Source organism: Pogona vitticeps, chromosome 1, assembly GCF_051106095.1.
Source record: "Pogona vitticeps strain Pit_001003342236 chromosome 1, PviZW2.1, whole genome shotgun sequence".
Taxonomy (NCBI): domain Eukaryota; kingdom Metazoa; phylum Chordata; class Lepidosauria; order Squamata; family Agamidae; genus Pogona; species Pogona vitticeps.
In genome coordinates this window covers 169204934-169221836 of record NC_135783.1, presented here as the reverse complement: position 1 = coordinate 169221836, position 16903 = coordinate 169204934, and the positions used below count along the sequence as shown (strand labels likewise).

Here is a 16903-nt window from a genome sequence, read left to right as displayed (position 1 = left end):
TTACATGAAGCATTCTAAATCAGACTAATTTTCTGGCTCTGTGTCCAAGCTCTGCTCTGCTTGCAAAACTTGGTGATTCTTTGCCACTTTCCTTTGTTGTCCCAAAATCTGCACCATTCCATTGAAAACATAAGGCTTCACAAACCGAAACAGTGGGGGGAAGGAGGGAAGGATGCAACACTCTACCCAAGATCTAATAATTAAATCTTCTTTCCAGTGTAAAATGATGATACTGCTTTTCTTAAAATTAAGAATTAAATATCCCCTGTCAATGATTAGACTAATATACAAAAGCACACAACATACCAGAGGTAGCTGCAATGACATGAGGGCCACTTCCATAACTCAGGCAAGTTATTTTTTTCCCGCATAAAATATCTAATCTTCTGGGTTCAATAGTGCTTTGCAAGTCACCAATTCCTAAACAGCCACTGCAATTAGTGCCAAGTGCAAAAACCTGTTGAACAGTAACAATAGTAAGAAAAAAAATTAGAAATTATAGTACTGTTTATCTTTGGCAGTGTAATAATTATCACTACCTGATTTACATGCCTGGATATTTACCAGATAATAGCTGAAATCCTGTCAACACTGCATAAGGGTGAAGATGCATCAGCCACAGCAACTTTTCAGAAATAAAACATTTCCATCTTCTCCCTTAAAGGTCCCAAGGCCCCTGTGGAATCCCCTTCATTGGTAGGAAGCTGATGGGAACCATTGGAGGAAGTCTTTAATTACTGAAAATCACTGCCAGTGAGGTAGTCATCATAGTGCCAGTGATGTTCAGTGATTAAAGACTTCGTCCCTCAGCCCATGGCCACCAACAGCATCCCAACAATGAATGGGATTCCATTAGACTCTTGGGTCCTTTGGGGGAGATACAGAAATCTTTACTGGTAAAAATTTGCCATGTTGATGAAGTCATCAGCCTTACACGGTATATAACAGGATTTAAGGTATTATTAATCACAGTTCTACTCAAGTTGTGTATTGTGCATTAAATAAAAATAAAAATCTGCAACAGGAAAAACTGAATTTGGCACCATATGAAACTGTACACATTAAGCACACTTACTCATATAATGTACAATGATCTCTACTGCCTTCTGCTACTACGAGTTAAAAACGTAGATACTATGCAGGAAATAAAATCCTCATGCCCTGAAATTCTTAAAACAAATGAGTGACCAGGCAAAAAAATCAGGAATGCTGGATTCTACACTTGCATGGAATAATGAAATATCTATAACTCGATTTATGATATAAAGGCAAATAAAATGTAATAGCCATGCCTCCCAAGTTACCTCATCATTCTTAGTTACATAAAGTGCTTCATTGCCAGCACAGCCATATACACAAGCCTGACGGATTAACTTCAACTCTTCTTGAGAGTGGAGAGCAAATATCGGCCATTTCCCAACATCTAGCATCTTCTTTTTCAGTCAGAAAGTATGATGCACAGCCAACCTAGAGACAAACAAACACAAAATTTTAGAGGTACCTTCTATTGTTTTAGAACTAAACCACTGTTTAGAGAAATTGGAAAAGAAATGGCATATTAAAATAAAAGTTGAATATCTAGTATCACTTTGCTACAGCCAATTTATATTGGAATCAAAAGTTGTTGTTTTTTCAGATTAAAATAAAATAAAAGTGGTTAGGCCTCACTTTGAATATTGTGTCCAGTTCTGGACACCACACTTCAAGAAGGAGGCTAACAAGTTGGAACAAGTTCAGAGGAGGGCTCAAGGATGGTCAGAGAGCTGGAAACCAAGCCTTATGAGGAAAGACTGAAAGAATTGGGCTGAAAGAACATTTTCTCAATGTTTAGCCTTGAGAAAAGACTGAGGGGTGATATGATAGCACTTTTCAAATATTTGAAAGACTGTCATACATAGGAGGGGCAAGATCTGTTCTCAATCATCCCAGAGTGCAGGACATGCAACAACGGGCTCAAGTTAAAGGAAGCCAGATTTCAGTTGAATATCAGGAAAAACCTCCTGTTAGAGCAACACAACAGTGGAACCAGTTACCTTGGGGGTTGGTGAGTGCTCCAACACTGGAGGCATTCAAGAAAAATGTAATCACCTGTAAGATATGCTTTGATTGTATTCCTGCATTGAGCAGGGGACTGGACTTGTTGGCCTTGTAGGCTCCTTCCAACTTCACTTTTCTATGATTCTATGAAAATCCAGAATACTCCAGCAAAAAAAGTAGTGTTCTTTGTTGACTTGGTCAACAGATATAGCTCTATGTACTAGAGTATAAGCCTAATTTTTCAGCACATTTTTTTTTGCTGAAAAAGCACCCCCTCGGCTTATACTTGACTCAGTGTCAAAATTACATTTTCTCCCCTGCAATGCAGGTGTTCTCTGGACTCCCCCACTCATCTGTGGGTGCCAGCAGCCTCTGTGGGTGGTCAGATGACCCAGGTTAAGTACACTGCATTTCCGCTTCCAGGACACCCCATCCTCCTCCTGCTGCATATTCTATGTACCCACCTTCCTCCTCCCACCTTCGTCCTCCGTCTCCCTCCATCTTGTTACACAGCAGTAGAGCAGTAGATAAGCACTTCCTCCGCAGTGAAGTGTGTCTCGCAGCTCAGAAGGGCAGTATCTTCAAAAACATTTAACCTACTGATGCCTCAATTAATGTAATTTTATTGGTATCTATTTTTATTTTTGAAATTTGCCAGTAGCTGCTGCATTTTCCACCCTCAGCTTATACTTGAGTCAATAAGCTTTCCCAGTTTGTGGCAAAGTTGGGTGCCTCGGCTTATATTTAGGTCGGCTTATACACGAGTATATACTGTAACTAAATATGGTAGAAATGCAAGAGTAAAGTCCTGGAATGACATAACAAATACATCACATTGTAGTAGTTAGTAGTTATGTTTCATCTAATAATTTCTGATTTATGGCAACCCTACAAATTAATGACCTCCACAAGGCCTTACCATTAACATCCCTGCCTCAGGTTTTACAAACTAAAGGCTGTGAGTTCTTTTATTGTGTCGTTGTTGTTTAGTCGTTAAGTCGTGTCCAACTCTTCGTGAACCCATGGACCAGAGCACGCCAGGCCCTCCTGTCTTCTACTCCCCCGGAGTTTGGTCAAATTCATGTTGTGTTAATCAATCTCAAATCAGTCTTCCTTTTATCCCTCACTGGTGACTCTTGTCATCTTATAATATTTCCAAAGAACGACAGCCTCAGTCATTTCTTGTTGAGAATTCAGGCTTGATTTGATTTGGAAGCCATTTATGTGTTTTTGGAGGTCCATGGTATCTATAAGCTCGTCTTCAATATCCCATTTTGAATGAATCAATTTTTTTCCTATCAACTTTATTTATAGCTTCCACATCTATACAAAATAATCAGGAATAGTATGGATGACACTTGTTTCAAGAGACATATTCCATTCAGGAACAGAACACCATTTAAATAGATGTTTGCCCTCATATTCAACCTCTCCTTCTCCAACAGAGGCAATAAAGTAGAGTGGTGATAATCCAATCCAATCCAGTTTATGCTAGTTTTCTACTTGCAGGCTATTCTTCATACAAAGATATATGTGTAAATGTGATGCAAATAATATCCTGCAAGTGGAACTCGCATTGCTGGAGTGGACTGGACTATAACCTCTCTCCCCTATGGATACTGCATTGGTGAGAGAAATTTAATTTGAACAGAGCTGTTTTTGTGGTTCATGTGGTATTCCCTTCCCAAAATGGTACATTCTATTCTGCCACCTCAGAATGCTGCAACAAATATAGACAAGCCCCTCCCCACTTTCTGATCTTCACAGGACATAAAGGAAGATTCTACATTTGGAATATTGCCAGTAAAAGAATAGGTAATATATGTTGGAGTTTCATTTGCAACCTTGCAAGCTGTCTGTAGTTTGTGTGTCTGGGAGGGATTTTTCTGGGTTGGGGTGATTATCCATCCAGCATTAATCAATAGTTCCTTCTGGCCTTTGATTTCAAAGAGAGACCCATCTGTCTGGGTTGGTGGCAGTTACAGTGGTGCCTCGCATAGCGAGGTTAATCCATTCCGGATTAACCTTCGCTATGTGAAAACTTTGCTAAGCGGAAAGTAAAAAGCCATCGGCCCAAAACTCACCGTTTAGCGAAGTTTTCAGGGTCCGGCAGCCATTTTCGCGCCCTCGGTAAGCGAGGGGAGGGTGCGAAAACGCTGCGTGCGGCCATTTTGGGCGTCCGGCGGCCATTTTGGAGCCGCCCAACAGCTGGTTTTCGGGCGTCGCAAAGCGAAGATCGGTAAGCGAAACGCTTACCGATCTTCGCTATGCGAGTTTTGTCCATCGGGGCCGACCCTATGCCTCCGCATTAGTGATCCCGGAAAAGGGATCGCTATGCGGATTCGTCTCTATACAAGGCGCTCGTTAAGCGAGGCACCACTGTATTTATTTACTATTAATCTCTTTGGTTGGTTGCTAAGTATGTGTGCAGTAAAGGAAGCAGCATACACAAGTCTGTAACTTCAAGTTGTCAGTGATCAGCTCCCCTAGGGGATGCTTGACCATTCGGACAAAGAGTAATTAGAAGCTTGTGCTCCCTCATTAGGCTGAGTCGAGTCCTGGTAACTTCAACCAAGGGCCGCCCCAACACTTCTGCTTACAAGTCTGCCCTAAAACGATACTTCAGCAACCTTAGAAAATTCCAAAAAAGAAAAACACATGAGCTATGTAGTCAGTAGACTCACTTTGCTCAATCTGGATAGGACTCAGTAGCAAAATGTGGCCCAATATTTCCCCCTCAGGGTAATACTAAGACAGCTCCACTGTTCAAGAGACCAATTGATTTTTATAATTATTATTTTATTAAGAAAAATATAGAAATTCACAAAATAAAGTCAGTTTAATGCATAAGCAAGCATGTTATCATTTTCAAGGATTGATACAAATTATAAATGAAGCAATAATTCTCTTTAAATACAAAAATACTAAAAATCCTAGAAAAATCTATAAAAAGCTCTATTAGGGTGGGCAAAAGGCTTAAAGCCCCCCTTTCCACCTAATCACCTACATCTCTATCAGTCTGTTACCTGCACTGCACAGGAGGCAACAAGACCTAGCAAACTGTAGTCCAAAAAGGTCCAAAATGAGGAATCAGGAAAAGGCTATTGTCCATAGTAAGAGTTCCTAGCTGGAACCCCCCCCCTTCTTCTCCGTCTCTCACGCTGTCATCCAATCACAGCATGAAGTCAGGTAAACAGTCTCTCTTTATCTTCTCTCTTCTCTTCTCATGGGAAACAGGTGTTGTTTTCCTCAGTATGTTTGCAATTCCGCCAAAACAAATGACCAGTCTTCTTATCTTGGAATGTCCTCCTCAGGCCTACAGGAAAACATTCCCACATCCCTCTAAAAACACATTGTCAGCATGCAGAAATCATTTAAACAGAGAACCAATATGGAATCCATTTTACATTGTTCACTACTACATATCCCATCTTCAGTACAAGACTTAATCCACATAAATCAATCCATGACACAAGTAATTAAGTCAAGAAATGTATTTATTCTTTTTCCTACAAATGTATCCTACAAGTGCCAGCCAATGAGAAAAAGGTGGACTCTGGGGAACTTCAAGCTACCCCGTTTCCCCGCAAATAAGACCTAACCTGAAAATATGTCCTAGTATGATTTTTCAGGATGCTCATAATATAAGCTGTTCTTTGTTTAGTCGTTTAGTCGTGTCCAACGCTTTGTGACCCCATGGACCAGAGCATGCCAGGCCCTCCTGTCTTCCACTGCTTCCCAGAGTTGGATCAAATTCATGTTGGTAGCTTCAATGACACTGTCCAGCCATCTCGTCCTCTGTCACCCCCTTCTCCTCTTGCCTTCACACTTTCCCAACATCAGGTTCTTTTCCAGAGAGTATTCTCATGAGATGGCCAAAGTATTGGAGCCTCAGCTTCAGGATCTGTCCTTCCAGTGAGCACTCAGGCTTGATTTCCTTCAGAATGGATAGGTTTGTTCTCCTTGCAGTCCAGCGGACTGTCAAGAGTCTCCTCCAGCACCACAATTCAAAAGCATCAATTCTTCAACAGTCAGCCTTCTTTATGGTCCAGCTCTCACTTTCATACATCATATATGGAGTATATGCCATATCCCTAAAATAAGCCATGCTTAAATGAAACCCCGCCCTCCATCATTGTGCAGCAACCAGAAGATGACATGACTGTATTTGAATAAATGTAGATTGTTGATCTGGATGTCCCAGACAACCCAGAGAGTGTGGTTGCTGACCTTGAGCCAGACATCCTGGAGAGTGAAGTCAAGTGGGCCTTAGAAAGCATGGCTAACAACAAGGCCAGTGCAGGTAATGGCATTCCAGTCAAACTACTTAAAATCTTAAAAGATGAAGCTGTTAAGGTGCTACACTCAATATGCCAGTAAGTTTGGAAAACTCAGCAGTGGCCAGAGGATTGAAAAAGATCAGTCTACATCCCAATGCCAAAGAAGGGCAGTGCCGAAGAATGCTCCGACTACCATACAATTGCACTCATTTCACACGCTAACAAGGTTATGCTCAAAATCCTACAAGGTAGGCTTCAGCAGTATATGGACAGAGAACTCCCAGAAGTACAAGCTGGATTTCGAAGGGGCAGAGGAATTAGAGACCAACATGCACTGGATTATGGAGAAAACCAAAGTGTTCCAGAAAAACATCTACTCACAAATGTCCCTACTTATGACAATTTCGAGTTACAACCAGCTTGAGCTGCAAGATTTTGCTTCTACTTGGAGTAGCAGGCCACTCTGATGTCACTGCCAACTCAGGCTCCAGAATGCCCACCACACCACTTCACACTCGCTGCCACCAATTGAAATGACTATTTAAGAAGGACAAAGATTTCCTTCAGGTTTATTGAAATAACAAAATAAAATATGTAAATCACAAGTAGCTAATCTCAATGTCAATCACTGAATCTTATTTAATCAATCACAGACTTCCCTCACTGACCACTTAGGCACGCAGGCCTCTAAACAAGCTCTTTCTTTCTCACACTCCAGATCTGATCTCTCTCTCTCTTTTCACATCACCTTTTTATTTCAACTCCTCCCCCTCCAGCTCCACCTTCTGTCACCCCATTGGCTGATGATTCACTGCCCAGCTGTGATGCACAGGTGGGGTCAGGGCTGCCTGTTACACCCGACATCGGAGGAAGCCCTTTGAAAGCTCCAAAGGCAGCGGAGCGCCGGATGGCTACAGCAGGCCGGGCGCCGGGCCACTCGCCCCCAGACGTGCAGCGCCAGCGGAGGGCCGGGAGGCTAGAGCAGGCCGGGCACCTGGCCGCTTGCCCCCGGCCGCGTGGAGCCAGCGGAGTGCCGGGAGGCTTCGGACTGGTAAGTCCTTTTTAAAAAAAAATTTTCTGTGTGGATTTTGGAGGGCTTGGACTGGGGGGGTTATGTTTCACTGGTTGTGTGTGTGTGTGCGCGCGTGTGTTTGTGTGTTTTGCAGTCCCACCGTGGGACTTGCTCTTTTTATTTTTATATTTTTTTTAAAAATGCTGGAACAGATTAATTCTGTTCCCATACATTTCAATGGGAAATGGTAGGTCGACTTGCAAAGTTTCCGAGGTACGAACATCCTCCCAGAACGGATTAAGTTCGTAAGTCGAGGGCCCACTGTAATAATTTTGCAACTAATAAAGAAGACATGCCTTCTTGAAGCTTCTGAAGAAGGTCTTCAGCAGCAGTTTTGAAGGAAAACACTGGTTAGATACCGTGTGGAAACTTTATGACAGCAAATCATCCCAAAAACGAACCACTAAATCCATCTGTCACTTTTGAACCATCTTATTCAAAGCTTCATCAAAACAGGTAACAAATGTTTGGCATTGTTTCAGCTGTTTCAGTAAAAGAGCAGAGAAATATGGTGCCAAGCCAAAAGCAATAACATGCATTGCTTTTGCTTTTCCAAGAGGAAACTGTTGAGCTATCTGAGAACTTTTGTTTGAATAACTCACTGATATTGTTACAAGAGTTTTTTTTAATATTTTATTTTTAAACTACTGTACTAGGAAAAGGGTAGAGAATACAGAGGGTAAAAGGGAGTGGAAGGGATGGGGAAAGGGTTTTAAGGATAGGAGAACACAAAGTATACAATCATCTAATCTATTCATATTAAGTATAGAAGCATCTAATCTATTCATTTTTCAATGAAAAAAACAACTTTATACTTTTTTACTGTTTGATTATCCTCTAAATATCAGTTTATATTCATGTTTTAATTTAAAACTAAGTTATTCCGACTCTATCAGGAAATCGAGAACAATTATAAAATACATACCCTCTTTCAATTTCCTTCTGTCTTGGATATATGTTCAGCAAGCTTGAAAAAATATCCATTTCCAGCACTTCCCATATTTTCTCAATACCCTTCTCTTGTTTCTGTGACACTATTTTCTTCCAGATTTGGGGGTATAAAATTGAATCCAGGACAGTAATCTGATTTTTAACATCACCTTTTCTGACTATTGTAGCTAAATAGCTCACAGGGTAACTCTTAATCTCGTCTATGTTACCTGGCATTGCTCTCAATAAAGACTGTTCTGGAGTTAGTACAGTTTCCTTTAACTGTTGTTTAACCTCTGATGTTTTCCCTTTCATCAGGTCTTCCACCTGGTTGAGGCGCTCATTTACCTGCTGGAATCCTATTATTATTGTCATTTGCATGGTAACCTGCCATTCTTTATCTAGCAAAATTCCCAACAGTTGATATTTAAAATTTTCAGAGGTCATTTCCATCTTTCCAGTACTTATGATTTGTTTAAATAATATTTTTTAGATTCCAGTATTTTATCAACAAACGCAACCCATCACCATATACCTCCCCTGAGTGTGTCCTCCCTTCCTTCCCCAGATATTATGGCAATATTATCAAAATCCACACAGTCCAACCAAGAGAAAGTCCAGACTAAACAGTAAACGCAGGGAGCCAGTCTCTCCAAAAGATATTGTTGTAATCCTTCAAAACTCCAGTCCTGATTTTCCTAGGTCTTCTCTTGCTGATGATTCACTGTCCCTTGCTCCCAAAGATTTATTCCTACTTCTAAAACTGAACAAACTTCTAATATCAAAGTCCCATTCGATTCTAGTCCTGGCTACCCCAAGCTCTTCAATCCAGCCAATTATGTCGTCACACTGATGATTCACCGTCTGTTTTTTTTTATTCCCAAAAGCTTATTCCTTCTGCTCCAAAGACAAGATTTTATTTTCAAAGTCCCACACAAACTAGGGAGAAAAATCCAGACTAAACAGCATTCACAAAATTTCAGTCCCTGAAAGGACTCACCATTGTTTCACTCTTCTTTCGGTCAGATATTTCACTCTAGTTTCTTTTACATCTTAATAAGGTTATCCATAAATCAAGGCTTACTTTGTTATTGTGTATTTTCCGCCGTATTTTTGTTCTCTTCTTGGGAAATTGGGGTTGGAGTTTCCCACAGCTTTCTGCCATAAAATGGCCTCCCGTCTCCGATCTATGCTCGAATGAATTTTCAGAGGGAAGAAAAATCAGGTTGCTGCCCAATCTTCTACCCATCTGGGGCTCACCAACTGCTTCGGGGAGACCTCTCCTGGTCTTCCCTTTGGTCCCCCCCCCTTTCTAGCGGGACCCTAGACCGGGTGGTTCCAGCTTTTCCCGGGAGCTGTTCCCAGCAGCTGCTGGCTTCACTGCGACCAAGCTCTGCCTCCCAAGAGTTAAATGACATCTTCTTCATCACCAGTTGCAAAGCCCACAGGCACTCTGCTGTCCTAACACAGTCCTTGATTACATACTAGCCATACTAGTTTGTGCGGTGGGTAATTCTTTGCCATTTTAATCACTCTGATCATGTTTTCCAGTTTTCACAGGGGCTGTCTCTTCAACCTCTCTGGTTTTACTATCTGGTACTTGGCTTTGAACCTAAACATACTGTGATGGATGGTTGACTTTAGTTTTCAGGTCCTTGTGCATGAGACTCCACAACTCTATTTCTCATATTACTTAGTTCAAAGGTTTTGTAGCACACTTTATAATAACCTTTGCATTTGTCTCCAGCAACTGGTGATAGCAATGGAACAAAGTCAGGATGAAGTTTGGAATCCACCCACTGCATATTAAAAACTCTCCTCTTAGAAGCCATCTTCAAAATGTGGTTTCGGATACATACATACACAAACCACGAGCTTGACACCAAGATGTTAGCAGATTCGTTTTCTGGCAAGTAGTAACTTCCCAAAGCTGGGAAAGTTTCACTTTCACTTTCTGGAACCATGATGAGCAGATCAGCAGCAAGAAAATGGGTGGAGGTTAAATGCTTGCAGATCATTTCTGCAATCTAGAGAAGCAGACAACCCTCATTTGCAACCTTTATGCTTGGAGAAGTCAGGGAAGAGGGTGAGAGAGCTGTTACTCTGTAAACTCCAGCAGGAAGAAGCAATCAAATTTGAAAAAATTACTTAGCATGGTGTAGAGTAGAAAGTGCTAGCTACTATGAAATCCAACAGCAGCAAAACACATTTGCAACTCTGTGCTCGGTTTAGCAGGAGACAAAAGGTCCATTCCATACACAAGCATGACCCCAAAACATGTTTATCTTTATATGTAAGTTAAACGTAGTGCAAGCAGGTAAGAATGAAGGCAGGCTAAGGGAATCCAGGCTGCCCTTTGCAAAGATGGCAGCTGCAGCTTCCCTTACGTTCATGGCTGGGAGTCCAGGAGACCTCGGCAACAGCAATTAAGGTAAGGGGGTGTTGGTGGGGGCTAAGGTAGGGAAAGGAAGGGGGTGTGGGGTAGGCTGTCGGGGTGGCTGGCTGTGGGAGGGGGGTGGTTGCCTATCTGCCGCCAATCAGCTGATTGGCAGCTAGTAAGCAGAATGATGGCTTTTGTTTTTTAATACAAATGACAAATAAAAATGGGTACATATCCGTTCCTTTGTATTCGTGGGGGTCTCTGGAACCCACAAATATGAAGGGATGAATATTTAATGAATCAGCTGTTTTCTTTGAAAAAGCTGATCCGTTTTTATATTCGTCCCCATCTCTAGTTAATATACATCCCCTGTAGAGATCACATCCACCTTGGAGAAAAAATTAACAGAGCAGATAGCAGTTGAAACGGAAGAACTCTGTATTAATAGTGGCTGTTTTCACAAGCTTCTGCATAGGGAAACATTACTATATGTTCTCTTGAGATCTACAGAAGCTAGAGAGTTCTCTTTCTGGAGGACCTCAAGAGTCTTCCTCTTTGTTCAGTGGGTCCTGAACTAATGTCTGCTCTGCAGTCCTCTTGCCTAAGGGCTACATAGATACTGTAGTATCTGGGGAACTTCCACATGATCATTTAGTCCTAACACAGGAAAATGGAACAAGTACCTTGGAATTCCTCTTTGATATCTGATGAATAACTTGAATACTGTGTTGAAACACCTGTTCAGGATTCTGAGATCTATTTAGATACTGACTTTTTTGAGAAACATAAAACTCTGTTGCTTTGAAATACCTGTTCAGGATTCTTACTCCTATGCTCTATGGCAGTCTGAGGGACAATGAACTGGCCCCATTTAAAAAGTTTGAGGACCACTGTATTAGAGCTTTGGATGCCTAGGTTCCTTCCATTTAAAAAAAGTGGATATGGGATTAAACCATTCTCTCTTAAGATAAACAAATGTGGTCTTTTCAATGTATTTGAAATGTTTTAAATCGCCAGACACAGGTGGTCACTAGCAGCTACATGGGGTGGGATGAGGGTGATAGGTTTACTTATTTAAAAAATCCTAAGCCAAAAACCATTTTGCCCAAACATCCCCGAATTTGGCAGAAAGCAAGAGGAGACTGTCTGCTACATCTGTGCCAAACTTGGTGGTGCTCTAGGGACACTCCTATTTTTCAGCTAGCTTACTGAATGCTGAACTGGGCTGTTACACAATATATTTTTCTGAACTCTTGTGCAGAAATAATTAAACACCTTCAAAGACTCACTGAAGAGAGTGGCTACCAAAGAAAGGGGAAAAAACAAATAAACAGCACACTTAAAATATTCAAATAATAAATTAAATGTATACATTTAATCACTTCTGCCATCAAGATACAAGAAAAGGTATAGCTTCCAGTTTGTAGTATCACGCACAGAAACCTTAGTGAACATATTTAAATCTTACTAAGAAATATAGAATCACTTACACTATCACCTGAGGGCAATCACAGAAATACTTTTTAAAAATTGTTGCATGGTGCTGATCATCCACTTCATAAAGGCCAGAAAACCAGGTAATATTTATGCTGATGTATGTGCAAAAGAGCAACTCAAACCATCAAACAGCTGCTACTTAAGTAACAAGTGTCCCTCCTTCTCCAGTAGACTCTCCTTTGTGCAAACTGGCAAATACAAATTAGGCTAAAATTGGTTGCAAAAGTGGTCACACAATTCTCTGTGTAAAGTGGAGGGTGCCAGAAGGGGGAAAAAATCACTGTACAACTGCCCTTATGTGGATGTAAAACCTGAACAGGATTTTCACCCAAAGGTTGCTGAAGTGAACATTCGGTTATTGAGATTGGGGATCACAGTGTCTAGCATTATACTGGCTCCGTTTCTTCCTTGAGAGTTCAGCTTGGGGAAGCTGTTTCGTCCCCATGGACACTACAATGTGGTGTTCCACAGGGGCCAATCATCTTACTGTTTAACATCTACATGAGGCCCCTGGGAGAAGTCACTCAAAGATTTGGAGTTCACTGTTATCAGTATGCTGATGATATGCAACTCTCTCTCCTTTTCCTCTTCAGCAGGGGAAGCTGTACAAACTGTAGAACGTTGCCTGGTTGTGGTTATGGACTGGACGAAGGAAAATAGGCTGAAACTGAATACTGACAAGATGGAGATCCTATTGTTGGGAGGGCATCTTGATCAGTTAGGGGGCTTATTACCTGATCTTGATGGGGTCGCACTCCCCTTGAAAGATCAGGTGCAAAATCTGGATGTGCTTCTGGACACCCAGATGGAGAAACAAATCCTGGCTGAGCCAAATCTGCCTTTTTCCATCTGAGGTAGACTGCACACTGCTGTCCCCTTCTTGACAGGAGATCCCTAATAATACTGGTTCATGCGTTGGTAATTTCAAGGATTGACTAGTGCAATGCTCTCTACGTGGGACTACCCTTGAAGGTGGTTTGGAAGCTGCAGCAAGTGCAAAATGCAGCTGCCAGGATGATCACTGATACATCTAAATTTGACCACATTTCACCTGTCCTGGCTCGTGTGCACTGGCTAGCAGTATGCTTCCGGGCCAAATTCAAGGTATTGATGCTTACTTATAAAGCCCTTTATGGTTTAGGACCTTGCTACCTGTCACAGCGCCTCCTCCTCAGGTCATCTTCCCATCCCACCCACATTTCCCAGTCTTTAATGTTGTGGGTGGTCACTCCAAAAGAGGCCCGGGCCTTTTCAGTAGCAGCTGTTCTGCTCTGCAACTCTCTTCCTGTAGAGGTGCAACTGGCCCCCACCCTCCTGAGTTTCCACAAGCAAATTAAAACCTGGCTTTTTACCCAGGCCTTCCCAAGCACCACCCTGTCGTAAAATTATGCTGCCCCATTGTCTGCCATCCTATCTCCTAGACTGGTGATTTTATGGGGGGGTAGGGTTTTATTTTCTTTTTATATGTTTATTTTTTTATGTTTTAAATATTTTTAATATTTAAATATTTACAAGCTAAGGTGTCAAGACACTTGCAGAGGAGTGGTTTACTAAATATGCATAGTTTTCCTCAGCTTCAGAACTAGTTTCAAAACTGCCACAGCTACAGGGCCACCCAACTATGCAATTCCCTGTACTCCTCAGAGAAGCATAAAACAGTTTTTATTTATCGACTTATTTCAGGTATATTAAATCTGTAGTCACCTAGGGAAGTAGCTCCCTAAACAGTGACTAATGACTTCAGAGGAAAAATGCAGGGAATTCTTTTGCCAGTAGGAAACTCCTTTGTCTCTGCCCAAAGAGTTCATTACCTGTTCTTCAGAGGTTACCCAATCTGCTCCACAGAAAAGAGATTCTAGATTTATTTTGCTCATTAATAAAATAGCTCAACCACCTTTGTTTCTGAGGTGCTTATTGCTCTTCCATATCACTGGTGGGGAAGAAACATGGTACATCAACTTTCTAATATAATGTACACAACTTACTTCCAAGTTTTGAGAGGGTTGCCTTTTAACTTCCCAATTCTGGAGGATGCTGTGTACGAGTCCTTGGTCTGGGAAGAATATCCAGAGCTCTCACTTCTTTTTTTTCCAAAGCACTGTAAATCTGAGACCCTACCGGACTTTTCCTGGAATCTATACCAACACCTTTACCAATTCCCTTTGCACATCTACAAACAAGCGTAAGTAGTGGATTTCCCATTCGTGATGGGGGATGGAATGGACACTTGCAAAAGACAGCCCTCTACTACCATGTTCCAGTTACCATATTGCCAGTGCTTTTGGGGCTCTTTCCTTCCCAGAATAGACTGGGGCCTCACTACAATGCCTGCCCTGTTCTCCAAAGACTCGTCATCGTCGTTTAGTCGTGTCCGACTCTTCATGACCCCATGGACCAGAGCACGCCTGGCCCTCCTATCTTCCACTGCCTCCCGGAGTTGTGTCAAATTCATTCTGGTAGCTTCGATGACACTTTCCAACCATCTCATCCTCTGTCGTCCCCTTCTCCAAGGACTCACTATCATGCAAATTTCAACCCAGTACCCCAAACAGGAGCTCAAGGAAATGAGGAGACAAGAACTATGACTAGAAAAAATGCTACTTAGCAATGGGTCAAGATCACATGCAAAGGTCCTCCAAGGATATTTATTTTAAATGTTTACCTTGCTTTTCTTTCACTTTAACTGTAGGTTAGGATTAATCCTAGAAATGAGGAACAAAATCCCAGAGAATAAGAATGGTTAGAATGAGTGATGCAGATTTTAACAGCAGTATTATCCACCCAAAATGCTATAAAGCAGCTATGTGAAAGTTTGTCTAATTTTCCAAGCTCTGAAAATGGAATATGTGAGTGGAGTGTATTTTGCTTACAACTTCATGAAAATACCCCATTTTAAAAAGTGAGTAAATGCAACAGCATAAAGTGCCCCAACTGGGAAACATCTGAGAATTTTGACATGCAATACCTTTGATGTGTTTCATACGTCTTTTCTAACACTTCCATGTTTCTGATAGCTTTCAGCATCAGTGAATTATGAAGGCTGATTATACAACAAGTCCACAACACAGGAAATATTTTGGTGTGATTTTCTCCATGTTTGTGGTCAGGGAGAAGAGAATGTAAACTTCTCTCTCCCTTCACTCCCAATAAAGCTCCTGTTTTCTGTGTAGCTTCCTCTTGTCAACACAACCAGATGAAGTGAAATGCCACAAACACAGTAGTCACCTTCATTTATGCCGCAGAGGGTACCAGACCATCTGAAAAATTAAAATGTTAATTAAAGGTTATTTGGCTCAAAAGTGGAAAGGATTTATGACATACAGAAAGTGCTATATGCAAATTTCCAACCCTCATCCAAATAATCCTCCAAACCACACATGCAGTGGAAGAAAAAAGACATTGTTCCATAAGTGCGACGCTCTCTTAGTGGGCTGCAGTGATGCGAAAGGAACATCGCTAAATATCTAATTTATCGTCATTAGTACCCAATATTTGGGTTTGATATTTAGCCCAAAACACTCGTAAAGGAGCACGCCCACGTCAAGACTCAGCGGCCGAATCGGGGCACAGCGGGAGGAAGGGGCCGGGGCGCGCCCTGACAGGAGAGGAGGGCCGAACGCCCGACGAGCAGAACCACCGACCCGGCGGCCTCCTGGCAGCCACCGCGGCCCAGCGCCTCAGCGAGATGCTCCCTTCCGGCCCCTCCCTCTCGGTTGGGCCCCCTGCGTTCTTCCCTGCCGCCCCTCCCCTTCCCCCCCCCGACTGGCGCGGAAACCGACATCTCGCAGGAAGCAATGGGGGGGGAGGAGCCCCGTCAGATCGCTCTCCGCCTCCCCGCAGCCCCTTTCCGTTGGGCCGTTCCTTTCCCCTTGGAAGCGAGAAGTTTTACCTCCCCGACGGCGGCTGCGCGGCGGGAAGCGTCTCGTTCTGCTCGGAGGCGACGAGAGACAAGAGAGGGCGATTCCGGGAAAGGATTCCGGCAGAGGAAGGCGAGGGAGCAGCGGCCGGGTCAGCGGCGTTTGGCGCGTCCCGCTGTTGTGGGCGGGGCCCGTTCCCCTCACAGGGACGACGCTTCCGAGGCGGTTGCCGCGGGATCGCCTGGAGGGCGGGGGGGGGGGTGGAGGGGGGTGGAGCTGGCCTGAGAGCTCGCGCGCGGGGGGGGGGGGGGGAAGGCTCCTCCTCGCCCGAATGCGGCGACGGCTCCTCTGCTGCGAGGGGCTCATTGGATTCCCTGGACGGACCTGCCCTTCCCTCACCCACAGATACGCGGCAGGAGAGCGACGCTTTGAAGACGGAGGGAACCCGGCAAGATAAAAAAAAAAAAAACCCAAAAACCGGCCGGCTGCCCGGGAGATGAACAGAAGTGCAAAACAATCGTTAGAAGTCTTTGTTGCTATTCTTACTCAAGAGGGCTGAGCCTTGAAAATCATTAAAAGAAATTTAAAAGGATGTCTGTGATCTCCCTGTGCATGAATTTCTTTACTTGTCAGTGAGATATTGTGTGTAATGTCGGTGATGCGCTGACATTAGCTCCCAAGTGCAGGCGCTTTTTATTATCACTGCAGAAGAGTGCATTACTTTTAATGTGCAGCAGAGGAAATCAGCATTCTACAAGGCAATTCTAAAAATGGTGGCAGCCCCCCCCCAAATAAAATTATAAATTGGTTTTTTGGATCCGTGCCAGATTTGGCAAAGATGGCGCAGATA

At 42.8% G+C, this 16903-nt stretch overlaps 1 protein-coding gene and 1 long non-coding RNA gene across 7 annotated transcripts in view; one reads left to right on the top strand and one right to left on the bottom strand.

Annotated features, from left to right (window-relative positions):
• Positions 1 to 16225, bottom strand: part of RCBTB2 (RCC1 and BTB domain containing protein 2) — a 70850-nt gene extending 54625 nt beyond the window's left edge. For 3 of the 6 annotated variants that reach the window (XM_072976845.2, XM_072976876.2, XM_078378661.1), the window contains exons 1-4: positions 16086 to 16225; positions 15162 to 15453; positions 1305 to 1467; positions 307 to 457 (exon numbers count right to left, since the gene is read on the bottom strand). In XM_072976845.2, the coding sequence (XP_072832946.1) occupies positions 307 to 457; positions 1305 to 1430 (277 nt within the window). In that variant the 5' untranslated portion in view covers positions 1431 to 1467; positions 15162 to 15453; positions 16086 to 16225. Of the gene's footprint in view, positions 1 to 306; positions 458 to 1304; positions 1468 to 14858; positions 14899 to 15161; positions 15454 to 16085 lie in introns of all 6 variants that reach the window. The other 3 variants (XM_072976857.2, XM_072976865.2, XM_072976869.2) reach the window with 3 other exon arrangements.
• Positions 16071 to 16645, top strand: LOC140701330 (uncharacterized). Its single transcript, XR_012080273.2, has 2 exons — positions 16071 to 16204; positions 16459 to 16645. It is a non-coding gene; the product is annotated as an uncharacterized LOC140701330 (long non-coding RNA).
• Positions 16646 to 16903: the final 258 nt, after the last annotated feature.